Genomic DNA, 20958 nt, shown 5'->3' on the forward strand with positions numbered 1-20958 from the left:
CAGGTGAAGTGTTAACAGACATTTAGGGTGCTAGTAACTTTCAGCTTTTGTTCTGGGTACTGACTACCAGGAGTCTTTCCTTTGTGAAATCCACTCACCTGTCTGCTGAAGAGCTGCATACTTTTCTCTATATGTTTCTTATACTTTAATTGAATAGTTTACAAAAAAATTGCTATTTAGAATGTTTGAGTTGAGAGATTAATGAAGAATTTTACTTTGCATTTTATAACCTATTGTTATTTTTCTCTTTGTTTTGATGTATTGCCTTTATAAACTGATATTTTAAGAAATTTTCAGCATATCAACTACAATAAAAAAAAAAGTGGACTTCTATGTATGCACATGCTGAAGATGCCCAAGACAAACTGCTAAGAGGAAAAACAAGTTTTTGAACAGTATGGTATAGCATGACACTTTAAGAAAAAAAGACTGGAAAGCTATATACCAATTGACTCGACAGCATTTTTTCACTCTTAATTGTATACTTAAGGGACAGAGTATATGGTAGGAAGTTAGGGTTTCAATTTCAATATTATATTTTTCTGTACAGAACTTGTATATCATGAACATTTTCTAATTTGAAAATTAGAAAACACAGTAAAGAAATAACAAAACCACAAAATGATGAAGCACCCAGGGCCAACAGCCAGGAGCCATCACAAGCTAAGTCTACAGGAAGCGAAGTAAAGGAATGACTCCTAAGTGTCCCCCAGAACAGGACAGGAGCTGTGGCCTTCATTGGTGGTGGCGATTAAGGCACAGCAACCTGGTAGGGGAGAGAGCCGGGGGACCAGATACCCTGGCCTCATTCTCTTCCTGCCAGCCATCCTCCAAGCACTGACCCTCTTCAGTAGCTATTAGATGGGAGAAGCTTTTGCTGCAGACTGTTAAGACCAGCCTTCTAGAGCACTGAGATGTGGGGGTAACAGGATCCAGAGGGGCAAATACCCCAACCCGTTGGCTTCCCCAGCAGTGTGTTTGTGCAGTCTTCCCTTAGCTACACTCTTGGTGGCCCCTGAGGCTCCCAGCAATGTGTTCTCAATGCTGTGAAGATTCTAGTTCTCTTCAGAGCGGTGCCAATGTCAACAGTGCTTGCCAGGCCATAGGAATTTTTATTCTCTATTTTCCCACCTTTTCCAATTTAAAAAATTTGTGTACATTGGGGAAAAAATCCAGAAAACGACCTCTGTCTCTCCCAACCTGGAGTAGTGAGGATTGCTTCAAGCTTTAGACAATCACGCACTGGCTCCTAGAGTCAGCTCTCTGGGCCCCAGAGGCTGCACCGCCACAGGCTGTCCTGGCTTTCCCAGAGCTGCTGTGTCCTGCTGTGTATCCCACAGAGCATGGTCAGCCTCTGTTTTCTCATCTGCGAAATGCATCTTTCAGTGAATTAAGAATGATGTGAAGACCAAGTAGGATCTTGGAAGGGAACACTCATTGGAGATTATGAAGTATATGTAATTTTGTGGAATTCCTACTACTATGCTATCCTGGGCTTCAGTGAAGAAATGGTAGCTATTAAGGCTCAGAGCTACAGTGACCCCTGGTGGTCACTCATTTGTATGACATGCCCCTCCCCCAAATTTAAACCCACCTCCCCACCCCATCCCCTAGTTTTCAGGTTATGGGTTGAGTTTTCATTTGTTAGGCTGTGACATACCCCATCCTGCGAGGGTGAAAGGACCTGAGTGGACATAATGACATCTGAAAGGCAATAGGAATATCCAGTCAGAGCTTGGAAATTCAATTGTGGGGCACTTGGGGTGTCAGCCAGCCAGTCCTGCTGAGAATGGGTCCACCTAATGGTCTTGGCCTTCCTTGGATCTGGGGCTCCCTTGGTCAGCTGGCAGGGGAAGAGCGGAGCAGACCCACTGACATGGAAGGACCTCTTCCTGCTCTGTCACTCCACATCGCTTCTTTTCGGGGAATCCCAGGGTCTGAGGTCTACCCCCACTTAGGAGTCCCAGTTCCCCCAGAATGTACTTTCAGTGCCATGTGGATTTTCCCAGATGTAGCCCCTCCCTACAAGTGGTTTCAGCCCTGGCCTCAGTGAACTCACCTGAGAGGAGGCAGAGCATTTAAAGGGAGCAGGTCAGGACCCCACAGCCCTGCATCTGGGTTGTGGCCAGGATCCACCTGGTGTCCATCCTTAGTGTGTCTCCAGGACTGGCTGCTTGTGACCCCAGCTCCAGCCTTTCCTGTCTCAAACCTGTTATCCATATTCTCTGGCCACCAGTCAAGCTTTAGCCATTTTCCCGCTGCCTTCTTCCACCCAGAGACCCCTTCCACTCTCTATTGGTTCTGACTCTAGCACCCCACAAGCCACCATCCCCACAGTAATAAAACTTCTCAGGCTAGAAGTTTGTCTTGCTGACTCTGGGTGGCCCTGCCTGCTGCTTTGCTGATTCCCCTAAGTTCTGACACCTTAGTTTGGGGTAGGCAGGGTTCCAAGGCAATCATATGATTCTGAGCATTTTGTTTTTTAAAATAAGATTTATATGTGTGAATATGTATATACAACATATATATGTTAATTTTGCAAATGATTTAGGTTCTGAGAGGAAATTTGAGCCCCCTTTATCTATAACTATTGGAAAAGTTTGAATCTCTAGTTACAAAATTAGTGTAGAAAATGTGTGCTTTCTAAGATTCCAAGAATCATCAACTGTTTTATACAAGAACAACTAAGAGAAATGCCCACCAATAACAGGGTTTAACATGAGTTTTGCTTTGGGAATGTGCAAAAAACCTGGAATGAGGTGGGCACCCTGGGGCAGAAGTTCTCAAGATCTGTTATTCCTTAGAATCAGTTTAAAAATAGCTGTGGCTAGGGTCCTCCTGGGATAGTTAAAACTGGGGGGAGGGTGATTCTCCCTGTGCTGCCAACCTGGGAGCCGCTGGCCACATGTGACTATTTACACTCAAATCAAGATAAAAGAAAATAAATTCAGATTTCATTGCATGAGCCACATTTCAAGTGCTCAGCAGCCACATGTGGCTAGTGGCTGCGATGCTGGACAGCCCATCACAGAATATCTCCATCACTGTTGGAAGTTCTGTTTGGCAGCGCCTCCACTGGGTTGCCAAGTCCTGCTGCTGCTGCTGGAGGTTGGAAGTTGGGCAGGTCAGCTTTGCATCAATATAAAACAGAAGCGATTTTCTGAGTCAGTTCCTAAAAGGATGATGGTGACCATGCATGTATTTGAGAATTAGCTCCCTGTGACTCCTATTTTCCTGCTCAGTTGTCACCCTATGGAGTTAAGAAGCTTCTGGAAGTGTGTCCTGGGATAGTGGAAGAAACCCACATGCCCCTGTGAACAGGAACATTCTGGGACTCTCCTTCTCTCCCTGTCTGTTCAGCAGGAAGAAACAAAGCCATCTGCACAGGCTCGAACAGGCTCTGTTCTGAGAAGCAGCCATGTAAGAGTCTGGTGCCTGCAGGAAACCAACCTTGCAACCTTCACTAGTGACCAAGGGGCCAGACAGAGGAGATTTAACTGACAGGCACCCAGCCTTTGCCTCTCCACAGTGCATCCTTGAGCCATTGGAAAAGTGACGAAATCCCAGGACTTGCCCTCCTTTGTGCATGGAGAGCGGTGGCGTTTCTTTAGGTCAGGAAATGGGAGGAGTTCAGCCTCGGTGACTCACTTCCTCTGGTCCCTGCACATCTGTGATTGTGTAACAAGGTGTACAAATTGAGCTCAGACTTGTGATTGCTGGAACAGCTCTCACTGAGCAAATTCTGCTGAACTGCTCCCTGGGTTCAGATCCTCACTTTGATTATCTAATAAACTCTTTGGCTAACTCTCAATGAAACTTTTATTTCAGTGGACACCCTTGCGTGGGGTAGGCTGTCCTTTGGGTCCTCCTCACTGGGATAGTGACTGTCTCCCACAGTGGGAGGACAGCGTCGGAGAGTGGTTTGGTGGCTCCCCCTGTGGGAGACAGTGCTTATTCAATGAAAACCCAGCCCCTGCCAGGAAAGCCTTTATTCCCATCTCTGGGCAACCCATTTGGCCTCCTGCAGTTAATCCTCTTCTGGGATATTGTACTTATCCTTCACCCCACAAGCCACCACAGCAAAAAAGAACTCCGGGAAGAAGGTGCGGATGTACACAGCAGCCTTGGGGATGGGGTTGGCCATGAAGACCTCTTGCTTCTTCCGTCTCACGGTGCGCATCACTTCCTCGGCCACCTCCATGGGGTGCACCCCATAGGTCAGCTTCCTGAAAAAGACTGAGATGCCCCGGAGAGGGTGGAAGTTATGGGCTCAGAAGGAACAAGCAGTCAGAACCCCCTCTGTGCCCACAGGTAGAGCATGCCATGGCTGGGGCTGGGACTCCAGGCCAACTTGACTGTCCACTGACCATGAGGCCCTGGGGAGACACTTGATGCCTCTGGGGCTCAGTTTCTGCATCTAAAAAGTGGGCACAATTTCCTGCCCGATTAACTTCAGAAGGTGGTTGTGAGCAGTAGAAGGGATGCGAAAGAGCTTAGAAAATAAGAAGGTGCCAGATGAATTAGGAGTTGTTGTTTAAAATGGCTGCAAAACAGTGCTTTTCTAGAGCCTCTTGGGACTACTTGCCAGAACTATTTCGTTCTCCTGAGGCAGATGGAGCCTTGGGCAGAGGCAGCCCTCCCTCTTCAGGGCACTGGAGAATAGGACAAGGACTCAGGTGCCCTCAGTATGTGCCAGTTGCTGTCCAAACCCTCTGTTGGGCTGAGCCTTCCATCTTCCCAGTGGCTCTCTGGGGGAGGTATTACTGTCATCGCTCACTTTCTAAGGGGGACACTGCGGCACCGTGGTCAAGGGAATTGCCTGAGTTTAATCATTTACCATGTGCAGACAAGCTTCCAATTCAGGCAAGCCAGCTCCAGACTCTCAGCCTCTGTGCTGCCTCCCAGGAAAAGTGGGAGCAGGGAGATTTTTAAAGACCCTGTCCTGGCAATTCCATATGGGAAACCGCGGCTCAGAGACAAGTAGTCACTTGGCCAAGGTCACAAGGCCCGTGAGTGACAGAGTCCAGCGGGGCTTGGCCTGCTGGTTGTGGGTTGGGATTCTTTCTACCTCGTGCCTCAGGACTGAAGGATTAGGATTCCCTAAATTAGCAATTAGTTGGGCACAGGGACCCCTACCTCCTATGGGCTCACTTCAGGAGCACCCTGTAGCCTGAATGAAGCCAGGCTGTCCCGACCCCCCCCCCCCCCCGTGGAGTCTGCTTCAGCTCCTGTCCCTCGGCTCTCTCCTGCAAGCTCACATTTCCAAATGGAGGCTTCCCAGCTTCCTTGGCCAGGATTAGCTTGGTAGGATTGGATGAAAGTCGGGCTCACAGTGCTGACCACGACATCATACTCCTCGACTTCGGCTCGGAGGCAGTCAAAGAAGCCTAGCACAGCATGCTTGGAGGCAGCATCTGCAGGAGAAACCAGACAGAGGAGGTGTGTGAGGGGCCCCTGCTTCCCAGGGGAGCGATGGAGACAAGAGGCCAAGCTCAGCTGGAAGGGACCTCGCAGACCCCCCAGCCCTGCCCTTTACTTCACAGAAAGCCCTGCGTGGTGGACAGAAGCAGAGCTGGACCAAATCCAGCTTAGCCACATCCCCTCTGTGTGATCTTGGACAAACCATTTCACCTCTCTGAGGCTTGGTTTTCTTATCTTTAAAATGGGATAAGATTGGTGTTATCCATACCTAGTGATGTTCTCTTGCAGGAAGGCGAATGCTGACACAGCTGAAATCATAGATAATTGGCCCAATTTAGCTCTTGGAGAAAGAGGAACTGGAATAACCTAAAGGCCTCCTTTACTTCATTGTAATACTAAAAATTGTCCCCACAGGTGGAGATTTAACACTATGAGACATGTGACCTGTGTTCAATCAGGTAATGAACTTGCTCCTTACCCAAAATATCCCCCTCTCCAAAACCCCCTCTCCAAACCCTCTCCTCACCCCAAGCCTGGGAAGAAAGGTCCTATGGAACACGAGCTCTCCCTTTCTGCATTGTCAGGTCAGACAATTGAAGATGCTGCTCTGTTTACTGACCCTAGTGGTTGTGTTACCGGCTTTCCGTCACCAGGGGACAGGTCTTCCCATTTAGGAAGTCGGTAGTGATATCACTCTTGCCAAGTAGTTGTGAAGATCATGTGAGAAAAGGCCTATAAAATGCCTACCTCAAGCCTGAGTTTCCAGTCCTTCCCAGGAAGGCTCATACTGGAGTGATTTGCTCCGTGTCCCAAGGACAGCTGGTGGTCTTGGTGAGCCCTGAGCACTGACCTGTCACTTCCTGGCCCCCTTTACTTTGGAGATCCTGTCCAAGTAATCCACTCAACAAATCACCCAATTCAAATGGAGGAGGCAGAGGTTGGGTAAACAAGAATTATTCCAAGAATTCCAAAAAGAAAGGAGTGACACTACTTAAAGTTTGGGAAATTTAAAGCCATGTCTGAATTACAATGAACCCCAACTTCCCATTTCAGAGGTATCATTTGGAAGCTGAGTGAGGCAGGGGATGGATATGTCATGGGCTCCACCTCCAGGCCCAGATGTCCTAGGGAGAGTGGGGAAGCCTACCCATGCCATCCAGGTTAAGGACAGAGGTGCTGGAGGCTCACCTATAAATGAAGATAGTCAATGAGGATTGCACCTGTGCTAGGCCCGGGAGACCCTTTATCACATGATCACTGTCCTTTCAGTGGGCTCCCAACTAAAAAACGTCTGTGGAGGCATGATGAGAAGTCTCTGGGGGATGGTAGTGAATAGGAGGCCACTAGCTCTGTCTCCAGATCTGGCACCTCTTGGCTTCAGCCCTGTGGTGCCACAGCTATTGTTTAGGAAGCTGGAAATCCTGATTTTTATTGAAATGTCCTAATTTTCAAATAATGAAATACTTAACACCTTAACTTTACACCAATTCCAATGTGTATGTGTTTTTTTTTTCCCAAACCAGCTGGGTGTCCTACAATTTCACATAATTCTGACATGATCTACCTGAAATTAGCTTCAGATGCCAGGCTACGGGCTTGGTCCTACAAGACTCCCCCAACTCTTACTTCAAGTGTCAGTCACAAGTCCAGATTGTCACCTGTGTTTTTGACCAACCAGCTATGGATCAGAGGTTTGTAGCCTACAACGCCCTGCTTGGATTTGGTTAATTTGCCAGAATGTCTCACAGAACTCAGAGGAACATTCTACTTACTAGATCACTAGTTTCTTAAAGAAGGATATAAATCAGAAACTGTAAGATGGAAGAGGTATAGGGCAAAATATGGGTGGAGGGGGCAGAGATTCCATGCCTACTCAAGCTTGCCAGTCTCCCCAAATCTCCCCAAATTCACCAAGCTGGAGCTTTCTGAACCCCACCCTTCTGGGATTTTATGGCTGCTTCATTACATAGCCAGGATGGATCAAATCACTGGGATTGAACTGAATCTCCAGCTCCTCTCCTCCACCCCAGAGGTGGGGGTAGAACTGAAAAAAATAACCCTCTAATCACATCTCTGGTTCCCCCCACCAGCCCCATCCTTGGGTGACCTGGGGGCTTTCCAAAAGTCACCTCATTAGCATAACAAGACACCTTTATTACTCTCATGGGGAGGAAATTCCAAAGGTTTTAGGAGCTTTGTGCTAGGGACAAGGACAAAGACCTCTCTATCCCTCTCCCCTTTCCTGATGTGCACCCATCTTTTTCAGTGGCAGTGTTTCTGGCCTTTGAAGTGGCAGTGTTACGGGGAAGGGGCATTGCAGCTGGGGCTGTGCTCCCATGCCAGGAGCATGAGCTTCATCTGGTGTTGAGCAATCACAGGGCTGTCCTGACCTGTGAGACTTGAGTTTCGGGGAGAGTGTGATCTTACCTTTCAAATCTCAGCATCTCCTGTGTGACTTATGTGTCATCAGGGCTCAGCAATAGGAACCAAAAGGATGAAAGAAAAACCAGCAGAAGGCATGAAGTGGAACTCTGGATCTCCCCGCCACGTAACCAACGCCTACTCCTAGACACAGCATCTTGTAAGACACATAACATTTTTGTCTTAGCAACTTACAGGCTGTCCGGAACGGTATTCCAAACTTCCCTTGGATATTATTCACTAGCACAATTTGGCCTGTCCTCCGGGAGATCATGTTGGGAAGCAGGACTAGAAAGCACAGGACAATGGGTCACAGTTACAAATTGAAGACAGGTAGGCAGCAGACCCCTCTCCCGAACCCTCCATCACATCTGTTCCTCAACCCTCCCAGTAATTAGGTCACAGCAGGATGGGGATGGAAGGGCCCCCAGCAATCATTTATTCTGTGTTTCCTACCAGTGGGCTTAGCTCACCTGGTGAATTGCTGGGCAATTTTACATGACCCCACAATGTGCATGAAATAATAATGTGAGAAGTAGTCCCTTTTCAATTCTCCTAGTGCCCCCAGAAGGAAACCTTACCTTGTTCTAATATGTCCTTAGCACCTGTGAAGCTTTTTAAAAAGAGAGCGTAGACCTCAGTCCTGAGTGTTCCCAAGTGTTTTGGGAGAACACTAGTCTGTTTTGTTTTCTGATTTTCTTTCATTGTTGAGAGGGAAAGGGATTTTGATTTTTATGGTGGCATTATAAAGGTTTCTTAAAGTAAATTAATTTTAAATTGAGGAAATTTAGAGAGTAATAGGAAGTAAATGATAGTATGGGTAGAATAGGAACAAGGCAAAAAACCCAAAAATCCAGAGTCTTGGCTTTCGGAGCGGTCAATTCTATGCAGCCCTTGCTGTGGGTAAACTGAGACCCAGAGCTAGCGACTAGACAGGGTCTCTTTGCAAGTTAGAGCCCACCCAGGAAGAGAAACCAGCCGTGGCCTTTCCCATTCCACTTTTTCTATTCCTCACTTTAATGCCAATGAACAGGACTCTCAGAGGCTGATTGAATGACACGTCAGATATTGGCTCGCCCTGCTTGGTATATCCACAGGGACTGGGTTGGAGGAAACAATTGTCTCTGGGGCATCATTGAAGAAGCTCTGGGAAATCATCTTTCTGCCCCAAATACCTTTCCCTTCATCTGGCTAGTACTCAGAATGCTATTATAATGAAGAATTTGGCTGCAAAATAGAATTGATCCTGTTTTCTCAGCCTCCCCCAAGGCACCCAACTCAATGTGGCTAGTCTGTAAGCTTACATTCTTTCTCTTTGTGTTCTGCTTTGATAAACTTTCATTTTGAGGGAAACTTTCATCTAGTTCTGCTCCATGTCATCACCAGCCCCAATCTCCCAGGCTTCAGATTGGCATTTGGTGGTGAGAAATCTCTACAAAGGAATCACTACCCTATCCTTAAAAAGGAGACATCCTCCTGCCTTCCCTGTTTCTGCAAAACATTGACAGTGTACTCTTGTAGTTTGGGGAATCCATCTTTTTCTTCTTCCCTTCTGGGGAATGAATCTCTACCTTTGACCAATTGTTATGTTTAAGAACATATCAACCACAAGGTTGATATATCCAATTATAAGCAAAGGATGAAGACAGTGGTCTAGAGATGTACAATAGGGTTGGAGGGGGAAGTCATGAATGTGAGTAGGAAGAGAGGGGTAAAGGGTAAGGTTTGGGTATGGAGGGGCAGAGTTTGGGTAGGGAGGGGTTTTACCAGGAGGGGACTTGAAATATACCAGTGAGACACTTTCAAATCTCTTTTCTTTCATCAATATTTATGGTCAGAAAATGAAAGCTTTCACTAAATAAGGTAGTTTTTCTGAGCGTGTCTGGAAGCTCCAACCAGAATAGGATGATCATCTGTCTACATAATAGAACACTTTCCAGCAACCCAAGGCCCAAAAATCCACAGGGAAGTCAAACTCACGAGACCTTTGGTCAATGTGATGGGCCCAAAGTAATTGGCATCCATGATCTTTTTGTCAAGCTCCAGAGAAATCTTATGAGCAGGTCCCTTCATCTTTATGCTGGCATTGTTGATGAGGACGTCCACACAGCCATAACAATCCAGGACCTCTTTTGCCACATCCTGGACACAGCTGATATCTGAGAAGTCCAAGAGGACTAGCTTTGGGGTGAATGTCTGTTGAACCAATGAGAAAATCAAAGCACAGACCTTGGGGTCTTTCACTGTAAAAACCACCCCTTTTGAAATTCAGAGCTTATAGAATGATTACAAAAATAAATGATGAGAATGAAGCAGAAATGACTCTGGGAAGATAATCCACTCTTGGGGACCAGAGCAACAACAACATAAATTCAGATGGCCAAAGGGCTGGAAATGACAAATCCAAATGAAAATCACCCTTCATAGTGGAGGCTGTGCGATTCTAGTGGGGATATCATCACAAAATATTTCCAAGCTCCTTTTTGGTATTTGCTTTTCAAACTGGCTTACAAGCCATAAGAGAATCCATCATAGCACAGTACTTTGTAGACACATTTCATTTTGACCAAAATCATACAACACAGTACTTTTGGAGCGCCAGGTGCTGTGTTCTACCCAGACATTCACTGTTTGTTGTTGTTGTTATTATTTTTAAATTAATTATTTTTAAATTTATTTTTTACATCATTGTTCATTTTTAAACAGTATTTGCTCCCCCCCTCTCAGGTGTAGTCCCCATAGAGTTTCCTTCCCCAAGGCACCCGTGCACCATCACCTCAGTCCCCTGTGCTCCTCCCTCCCTCCCTCTGACCCCTCTCCCGCCTCCTCCCCTGCAGGATGTCTCTGGTTTCTAATTGTCTGTTTTTGTTTTGTTGTGTTTTGTATTGTTATTATTTTTTTACACTGACAGACATTCACTGCTATCAAGATTCTTGATTATTAGAGGGGGGACAGACGGGACAATCAATGTTACCATGTGGTTAAAGCAATTCCAGTGTTTGACAGACATTAATTCTGAGATATATTCTTGAAAAGAGCATCCTGATCAAATTCATTTGGGAAACATTATTGGATATTCTCTTGAGATACAAGATGACTATTAGCATATCAAAGACTCTGAAAAGTCTTGCAATAAAGATACCAACTAGACAAGTTTGAGTTAACTCAGTTAAGTAAGTTGACTCAGACTGTCATTTTTCCTCAATACCTGATAATATCCTAAGAAACACACTGCGGAGGATGCTGTGTCATCCCGTTCAATTCATCTCAAATACCAGATTTAGCACAAACTTACTTTTGGCGATTTCCCAAAACCAACTCAACATCAAGGTTAAAGATTTACAATAAAGATTTCCTGAAGAGAGTTTGACAGACAATTCCTTAAACAATATCCAGAAATGGTTTGAATATGGCAGTTGCATTGAAATAAACATTACTTCCTGATTTCTTGTAAGAGGACTGCATTTCCCTGATTTCTTTTAAGAAACTATCATTTGAGGTATTGTAAAAGAAAAGAAAAATCAGCCATAAGTATTTCTAATCACAACCCACACCTATGACATATCTGGATTATCTTTGAGTCTGATTTAAATAGGGTTGGTGACTAGAGGCCACATTTTTGGCATGGTGAGCGGTCAAACTGAGTTGACCCTTTATGACTAACAAGTATGCTTATGGCAAGGTCAGTCCCCCCAAAGCAATTTCCAAATTGCTTTCAAATACTTCCAAATCCTTTTTCTTTCATCAATATTTATGGTCAGAAAATGAAACTTCATTAAATAAGGTAGTTTTTCTGAAGGTGACTGGAGGTGCTTTAACAATTTATGAAGGGCACGCATGCCCAGGAGTTACCCAGCATGATTGCTGGAAGGGCTTACCTTGCTGGGGTCAGCCACGCTGGTCAAGGAATCATACAGGTTCTCTAGTCTCTCCCAGTTCTTCCCACACAGCACCAATCTTGCCCCACCAATGTGGAACACCCGAGCACATTCTGTGGGGGAGGAAAAAGAAGGGCAGAGACACTGTGTGGATGGATTACTGATAGTGAGACCCACTTCTGTTACAAACTCCAGAATTGAAAAGATTCAAAATCCTTAGGACCCTGGGGTCCTTTAGAGGTCATTCCATTCAACCTCCTCCTGGGCTGGATTTTTCCCTTTCCAGCCTCAGTGTGGTTGCCTCCTGTGAAGAGAAGTTCCCAACCGGGTGAAACAGTCCCATTGCATTAAGTAGTTCTGATTATTAGGACAGTCTTAAACTGGACAGAGAGATGACTCTGTCCGGTTAGCTCTAAATATATCTCAATCTAAAGATTCTGGAAACAGCCATCATGTTTTTTCAGACCAAATGTCACCAGTTCCCTTCACATTTTCTCTGTGGGTAGATAATCTTATCAGGGTTCTTTTTATTAAAAAAGTAAACCTGCCTCTGTCTAGTAGATTTTACTCTGGACTAATTCCTGAGTCACCCAACACAGGTTTCTCGCAAATGGACTCACAGCATTCTTGTGTAGTAATAATACTATATTTAAGAATAACACAAATTATCATATTTGGAGAGTTTTCTTGTTCTAGGGACTGTTGGCAGAGATTTACATAGATTAGCTCATAATTCAGTAGTGCCATGAAGTCATATCTTTGGTGGGTTCTCTGGAAGCAGAATCTGAGACAGGGATTTAGGTGACCAGCATTTCTGAGGAATGCATTTCAGAGAAAAACCTGTCAGGGAATAAAGGCATGAACAGGTCGTAATTTCAGGCAAAATCTAGCCTTCACTGATCCAAGGAAGGCTCTGGAGAATAAACCCAACTGCAGACTTGTCGCAGCTGGAAGCAAGAGGATCAGCCCTTTGTGCTCCTGTGTTAACCAGTGACCCTGCACTGCCTTCCTCTGGGGATGGGTGCACTAAGGGCATGTAATTTGTGGGCAAAGCAACATCTACGGCAGAGAGTGAGTCTGTGAGCCGCGGCAGTCAATGCTCATAGCATCTGGGCACTGGAGGAAGTGGCGAGGTCCCGGGCTCTTGGAAGGATACCCCGAGGGTGGGAAGGGTGTCAACAGTACCTACTGCAGGAGGTACATGCTTATTCCTGTCCCATTTTACACCAAGCAGTCGTGGGCCCTGACAGACCTAGGATGCCAAAGGATCACTGGGCAGCACTGGGTGCCCACTGGAGGCTGGTATTCTGAGTGCAATGTGATCTGATGGCTGTGTGGTTTTTTTCTTGCCAAGGTCAGCAGCCTGGTGCATGGGCAAAGGAGGACAGCTGGCTGGGCTTTGACAAGTGGGAGTTGGTGCAGGGAAATGGTACTAGAGAGAGAATGATTGAGGTGCTGAGCCCTACAGTCTAAGCCAGATAGGAACAAGAGTGAAGCAGAAGGTGCTGATAGAGCAAGGCCGAGGGGTAGGGACCCAGGAGGAATAGGGCCCATGGGGATGGCAATAAGCCCACCACACAGTCTCAGTGGACCCAGAGGCAGGCCATGATTTGGTTGGAAGTGCTTTTGAATTCTGCCCAAGAGGATCTCTTAGAAGGACAGTGGGACTCCAAGAGAGAGGGCCTAGGTGTAGACAGCCGGAAAACTGAGGATGAGGGGCCATTGAGCAGGTGGCGTGCACCCACTTCACAGACAGTACAGATGAATGTGCCTCTGCGGGACCTATACACGTGTCCACAAGAGAAAGAGTCAGGCTCAGTTCCAAGCACATCCAGCTGTGGGGCTTGAAGTGGTTTTATAACTATGAGAGTTAGGTAAGATTTTTTTCCTGTTCTTTTTCTCTCCCTGTTTTCTGCTTCTCTACCCGCTGAGGGGTCAGAAAGAGCAGCAAGCTTGCTCTGCCCGGCTGGAGGGAGGAGGGGAGGGGGAAAGGAACTTTCATCGCCATGAAATGGACACCTTTACTAAAGTGTTCTACTGAGATCCCAGTTCCTGAGGTGATGCTGTTTGGGAACTGAATGTGACTGATGGGTTTTGTAAAATCTAATAGTAATCAGAAAAGTCATGAGACTAGCTGATTTTTAAAAAATCAAGATGCAAAGGAAGACCTTCCCTCTGTCTAAATTTGAGGGACCAAGGTGGGCTGTCTCACTATGCCCCCTGATTCCTGCTACTTCACTGCTGTTTGTACAAATAAGTGTCATAAAGAGGCCGAAAGGAAATAAGATGAAGTATTCCCAAGTCAGTGAGGTGCTAAGTGTGTTTTCTATGTTTTTACTTTTGAAATCCCTTTTAATATCTGTGGCTTTTATAATAACAGAAATCACGTAAGGACCTTCATCTGGAGGGAGAAAGCTTTAGCCTTCTCGTTTTGCAGCTGAAATTCCAAGTGGCAGTCAGGCTGGCTGGTGTTTTACAACCAGAGGAGTGAGGTTCAATGAAATGAAATGATTCACCCCGAGACCACAGCTGGTCAGTGGTGGACCCAGGACGTGAACCTAATCGCTGACCTTCCCATTGGGGTGCCGGCCCCACTGCTGAACAAGGGGTGCATCGGGGTGCAGTGGGGAAGACTGTGGCCTGTCCTTCTGTCAGTGATGGTGGGCACATTTATAAGCAGGGCATAAGGCAGGGTGAGGAGTCTATGACCAGAAGCCAGACCGAACTCTGGCCTTGACCTTCTTAGGAGAGGCAGCCAGGAGAGTCCTTTCCCATCACCTAATAGTACTTTGTTACTGAGGCTCAGTAAAGTGTTTCTCCTGAGTCAGGCACATGGGCCTGTGGCTTTTTCTCTTTCAAGCAGCAAACACAAATTGAGTCCTTACTTCCCTGTTTCCTCAGGTCAAAGATGATATTGACTGTAAGACGCTTCCTGATTTCAGAATATTAAAATGCAAGTGGATGGGCTGTGAATATTGCAGGCTGCTGTTGATTAAAAGACTGTCAGCTCAATTTCAGAAATGTTTAAAGAATGTTTAGAATGTTCAGAATGACTGTGCATCTAGAGGTGATGAGTCCCAGGCAGGGCTGTGCACTCTGGAGCTGTTCAAGTACACAGGCTTAGCATTCTGAGAGTTACTTTGCTGTGGACACAGTGGTTAACAGGTGACTGATTTCTGACCTGGCTGAACTGTGTGGGTTGCTGGGGGTTGGGCGTGGTGAGTGGGTGTGGGAGGGGCTGTTTCATTTCCCCAGAGAACTGTGTGGAGCTAGCTCCTGGCAGCTGCCCTCTCTCTGCATTCGGTCAGGTTCCCTGGGAGCAGAGGTATGCCATAGGCTGGGCATGGCCTGTTGTGTCATCCATTCGGGGCCCCCCACTATTTTCTTTCCTTGGACCTGAGAAATGGAGCAGTTTGACCCTGGAATCGCTGTGGTTGGCAGCATGTCCAAGCTAGGCATTTATTTACAGTCACACATGCCCAGTTTCTCAAGTTACAGCTAAATACTTGCACTTTATTTTTTCCTGCTTTGCATATCTTTCCAGGGTGGACCCATAACATACAGTAAAAGAGAACTCTGACAGCAGCTGTGACAGAGACTAGACCATATTTCTCTGAAAATGCCATTTTGCTCCATTTGCCATTTTGATAAATTTTCTGGGGTTACCAGATTTGCACAATGTGTGACTCTAGTTGACGAGACTTGAAAAAAAAAATAAGGCCACTGAAACAAATGTCCATCTTTCTGTGGGAGCTAGGACAGTAGTTCTACCTGGTAAGACAATCAGCAAGGTTGTTGAACTGAATAGCCTCCTCTACCAACAGGGTTTAACTGACATTTGTGGGGACATGCCACCCCACAACAGAAGACACATTCTTTTCAAGCACCCATGGATCATTCACCAAAATGCTGTAAGACATCCCTTGACAAATTTAAAATAATCGAAATCATACAGGGTTTGTTCTTTGATCATATTGGACTCCAGTTAAAAATCAATAAAATTAGTATATAATAAGCTTGTCCGAACCCCTAGCCAGGCTCACAAAGGAAAAAAGGGAGAAAGCACAAATAAACAGGATCATCAATGAAAGAGGAGAAATCACAACAGACACAGCAGAAATCAAAAGAATAATCAGTAACTACTATGAAGAGTTATATGGAAACAATTTTAACAATCTAGAGGAGATGGACAAATTCCTACAACTCTACAATCACCCAAAGCTAGATAAAGAAGAAATAGAGCACCTAAACAGACCAATTACAATTAGCGAAATTGAAATGGTAATCAAAAACCTCCCCAAAAACAAAAGCCCAGGACCTGATGGATTTACAAATGAATTCTACCAAACATTCAGAGACGAATTAGTGCCTATCCTTCACAAACTCTTCCAAAAAATTGAGAAGGAAGGGACAATACCAAACACGTTCTATGAAGCCAACATTACACTAATACCAAAACCGAACAAGGACAACACAAAAAAGGAAAACTACAGGCCAATCTCCCTAATGAACACTGATGCAAAAATCCTCAATAAAATTTTAGCTATCAGAATCCAACAATGTATCCATAAGATAATTCACCACGACCAAGTAGGATTCATTCCAGGGACACAAGGATGGTTTAACATCCGAAAATCAATCAACGTTATCCAACACATCAACAAAAAGAAATATAAAAACCATATGATAATATCAATAGATGCTGAGAAAGCTTTCGACAAAGTGCAACACCCATTCATGATAAAAGCCCTTGAAATTCTTGGGATACAAGGAACATACCTTAACATCATAAAGGCCATCTATGACAAGCCAACAGCCAGTATCATTCTCAATGGTGAAAAGCTGAAAGCAATTCCATTAAGATCTGGAACAAGACAAGGATGTCCACTCTCACCACTGCTTTTCAATATAATACTGGAAGTCCTAGCCAGGGCAATAAGACAAGATAAAGACATCCAAGGAATCCAAATAGGAAAAGAAGAAGTCAAACTATCACTATTTGCAGACGATATGATATTATACATAGAGAACCCCAAAAACTCCACAGAAAAGCTAATTCAACTCATCAATCAGTTCAGTAAAGTGGCAGGATACAAAATCAACACGCAAAAGTCAGTAGCCTTCCTATACACAAACAATAAATCTGAAGAAGAAGAAATCAAAAAAACCATCCCTTTCGTTATTGAAACAAAAAAAATCAAATATTTGGGAATAAACCTAACAAAAGAGGTAAAGGTCCTATACAAAGAAAACTATAAAACACTGTTAAAAGAAATAGAAGAAGACACAAAGAAATGGAGAGATATCCCCTGCTCATGGATTGGAAGAATAAACATTATTAAAATGGCCATCCTTCCGAAAGCAATATACAGATTCAATGCTATTCCAATCAAAATTTCAATGGCATTCTTCAAAGAAATAGAACAATTATTGATGAAATTCATATGGAATCACAAAAAACCCCGAATAGCCAAAGCTCTCCTGAAAAAAAAAGAAGGGAATGGAGGCATCACACTCCCAGACTTCAAACTATACTACAAAGCCATAATCATCAAAACTGCATGGTATTGGAACAAGAACAGACATACAGACCAATGGAATCGAATAGAAAATCCAGAAATAAACCCACAGATTTATGGTCAACTAATCTTTGACAAAGGAGCAAAGACTATGCATTGGAGCAAAGAAAGTTTGTTCAATAAATGGTGCTGGGAAAACTGGGTCGCTACATGCAAAAGAATGAAGCTTGACCACTACCTCACACCATACACAAAAATCAACTCAAAATGGATTAAAGAATTAGACATAAGACCTGAAACCATAAAATATATAGAAGGAAATATAGGCGAAACACTACGTGATTTGCACATCAAAGACATCTTTACAGACACATCACCCAAAGCAGTGATAGTGAAGGCGAAGATAAACAGCTGGGACTACATCAAATTAAAGAGCTTCTGCACAGCAAAAGAGACAATAACAAAAACAAAGAGAAACCCCACCAACTGGGAGAACATTTTTGCACCCAACACTAATGATAAAGGACTGATCACAAAAATCTGCAAAGAGCTGATGAGACTCAACAACAACAAAGAAAATAATCCAGTCAAAAAATGGGCAGAAGAGCTAAAAAGAAACTTCTCTGAAGAGGAAATGCAAATGGCCAACAGGCATATGAAAAAATGTTCAACATCACTTGTCATCAGGGAAATGCAAATCAAAACTACCATGAGATACCATCTTACACCAGTGAGAATGGCACATATTAAAAAAACTAGCAACCACAAATGTTGGCGAGGGTGTGGAGAAAAAGGAACTCTTCTGCACTGTTGGTGGGAGTGCAAACTGGTCCAACCACTGTGGAAAGCTGTGTGGAGATTTCTGGACCTACTAAACATAGAGCTTCCATATGATCCAGCAATTCCACTCCTAGGTATTTACCCAAAGGACACAGAAACATCAATTCCAAAGAACACCTGCACCCCTATGTTTATAGCAGCACTGTTTACAATAGCTAAGCTTTGGAAACAACCCAAATGCCCAAAAATAGATGACTGGATCAAGAAGATGTGGTACATATATTCCATGGAATATTACTCAGCATTCAAAAAAGATAAACACATGCAATTTGCAGCAACATGGATGGCGCTGGAAGGGATCATGCTCAGCGAAATAAGCCAAAAAGAAAAAGAAAAATACCGGATGGTCTCACTCATAGCAGGAATCTAGAAAACTTAAATAAGGGACCAGGAAAATGAATAACTATAAGAAAGTGAAAATCAAAATCAACAAAAAACTATGAACCAGAGACACTTTTAGGGGGGCAGGGGCGGGAGGGGAGGGACTGGGGTCAGAATGGGGGGGCTGCAATTGTATGGGGAATATAACAATAAAATTTATTATCTAATAAAAAAAATAAATATAATCTAATAAAAAAAAAATAAGCTTGTCCGAACATAAGCCTTCCCTCATCATATAGAGCCATTTATTAAATCAACAGTTTCTGAGTGCTTGTTATATGCCAACTCTGGAGCTGAGTGCCCAGAATACCCACACACAACACTCAGGCTCCACATAGGGGAGTTGTGCTAGTGGACCTGCTGAGAATCACATGGGGTGTGTTATAGGGGAGCCCCCAGTGCTCAGAGGCCAGTTCCTCAGGGACCATGCAAGAGGATGAAAGTGACAGAGAAGACTTCACAATGAAGGGGTGTCATGTTGGCAACTGGCCCGACACTCCATAGGTACGTTCTACTGAAGGATAAGGTTCCCTGAGCCATTTTGACTCTGGGTGTCTCTAGGTAAATGTCGCCTTTCCAAATCCCCATGGCAACAATTCCTCTCATCTTGTTACTGGTCTCATTGATGAATATCCGTGCCCTGCCCAGTCCTGCAGAAGTTGGCATTTGTGTCCCCTTCCTTCTGAATGCTGAGTCTAATGATGCAGGGCCTCCTCCTGGGGTATTGTTTCCAATAGGGAAGCTAGTTTATCTGCCTTCTGCTTTTTGTTTTTTTAATCTTCCATGGTGAACCAAGTTGATCACCCACTTGAAACTGAGCCCCTCTTCAAGGCATGCAGATTGGCTCCCACTGGGATGTCCATGAGAATGAAACTCAGAATTCCCAGCCAGAAGGTTGTAAATGTTCATGTGATGGTTGCCCCTGGGAGTGGGTGCCCAGACCCCCAAGGGGACTCTTAAGAAGGATCAGAGCTTGTCTTGATAGTCAGGATGGACTGGACTTCATGGACGTTTGCTGAGTGATCTACTGAATGTTTGGCTGTGTGGATTCTATGGTTGATTAAGAATAAAAGCAAAAGCAAAAACTGCACCCAAACTATAAACATAGGAGGCTGCCCTACCATTGTTAGGAGAGACAGTCAGACTCGTTGAAAACTAAGACATTTACTACCCCTCATGTCACAGATGCTGCAATGGAAGGGTCCTTTGAGACTATCTAATACAGGATTTGTAAGCATAAGTGGCTTCAAGACCAGAGGGTGATATGGTGGAGGGAAACAGGCCAAGTAAGACACAACAGGGATTATTAGCAGAGTGTGCACTATCTGCCCGAGTTTGTGAATCATTATCATCACTAACCCCTCAGTAGGCCTGAGAGCTTCCCATCTATCAATTCATTTTTTCTTCTACAACTTTATGAGGTAGAGAGAATACTAATATCCTTATTTTCAGATGTGAAATCTAAGGCAGAGTAGTGAAGTCACCAGCTAGTTAGTGGTGGAGCCAGGAATTGAACCATCTCCCAAGTTTGGGCTCATAAGTAGTACTCTGCTTTGCATTCCAAATTTATGGAAACCCCAGCAGCAAAATAATCACATCTGCAGGCAAATTTTGCCCCTTGGGCTATGAGTTTGCAGCCCCAGACATTCTAATTTCTCTATTCTAATCCTCATTTCTCATAGAGGAAGCTGCCGCCTCCATAAGAGAAGACGCTTGCTCGTGAGTCACAGATGCTAGGTGAGAACAGTCTTGACCCCACTCTTTGTCCCTCTGCCATCCTGCTACATCTTGTCTCTCAGGGCCAGAGTGGGCACAAGTGGAATAAAACCAGCTTACCCTTGCCTAGTCCCGAGATGGCATCGGTGATCACCACGACTTTGTTCTGCACGGCTGACTTTGACCACAGCCTGGACACCTCTTGGTAGATGAAGAGAAGACCGCTGATTCCCAAAAGCAGCAGGGGCAGCATGAGCACTGCTGTGACTCCCATCTTGTTCTGGGGGAAACTAATCAAAAGGAATTGGCTTGGCAAAGAGACCCAAAAGGGACAATGGGGCAGGAGTCCCAAGGTTGCAGGGTGCACTCATTGTGCACCAAGCCTGGAGTGTCCTCTCCAAGGAGCTGGGCTGTGTGCAAATGCCCTGAGGGCTGCTTTGGAGCTGAACTCCCAGTGCGCACGCTAATCCCCAAATATTCAACGAATAGAAAATTACTCACAGTGTCTCCGAAAACAAATGGAATCCAGGGGGCCTGCCCTCCCAAAGGCTAATTACAAACTTAATTAAAATGGGTCTGCATTTTTGGAAGGAAATCCATGTGTTAAGGCCACTTGCTTGGGCTCTAATGACTATTTATAGATCTCAGTTCACTAAAGGGCTTTTCAGGGTAAATATAGTATCTATTCCGACATTCAGGGACACATGCTGGCGGGGTCTGATTTCAAAGTTCTTGCCAGGACTTTTAAAGTTTGCTTGGCTTGCCTGGCTATTAGAGGTTTC

General features: G+C 44.8%; 1 protein-coding gene across 1 annotated transcript; it reads right to left on the reverse strand.

Moving 5' to 3' along the window:
• Positions 1 to 3958: 3958 nt before the first annotated feature.
• DHRS7C (dehydrogenase/reductase 7C) lies at positions 3959 to 20699 on the reverse strand. Its single transcript, XM_037493880.1, has 7 exons — positions 20678 to 20699; positions 20297 to 20466; positions 11721 to 11833; positions 9828 to 10038; positions 8038 to 8130; positions 5259 to 5414; positions 3959 to 4236 (listed from the first exon to the last, which is right to left on the reverse strand). The coding sequence occupies exons 2-7, from the start codon at positions 20448 to 20450 to the stop codon at positions 4028 to 4030; spliced, it is 936 nt and encodes a 311-aa protein (XP_037349777.1). The 5' UTR covers positions 20451 to 20466; positions 20678 to 20699; the 3' UTR covers positions 3959 to 4027.
• Positions 20700 to 20958: the final 259 nt, after the last annotated feature.

Source organism: Talpa occidentalis, unplaced genomic scaffold (assembly GCF_014898055.3).
Source record: "Talpa occidentalis isolate TD23 unplaced genomic scaffold, MPIMG_talOcc4v2.1 talOcc4.7, whole genome shotgun sequence".
Classification (NCBI taxonomy): domain Eukaryota; kingdom Metazoa; phylum Chordata; class Mammalia; order Eulipotyphla; family Talpidae; genus Talpa; species Talpa occidentalis.

Bases quoted from the DNA above. Each gene is read 5' to 3' on its own strand.
- DHRS7C (XM_037493880.1), bottom strand. From the start codon at position 20,450: ATGGGAGTCACAGCAGTGCTCATGCTGCCCCTGCTGCTTTTGGGAATC. The intron at 10,039-11,720 runs GTAAGCCCTTCC...TTGGTTCAACAG, and splicing joins GCGTGGCTGACCCCAGCAAG to ACATTCACCCCAAAGCTAGT. The intron at 4,237-5,258 runs GTGAGCTTGCAG...GGGGCATCTCAG, and splicing joins GGAAGCCTCCATTTGGAAAT to TCTTTTTCAGGAAGCTGACC.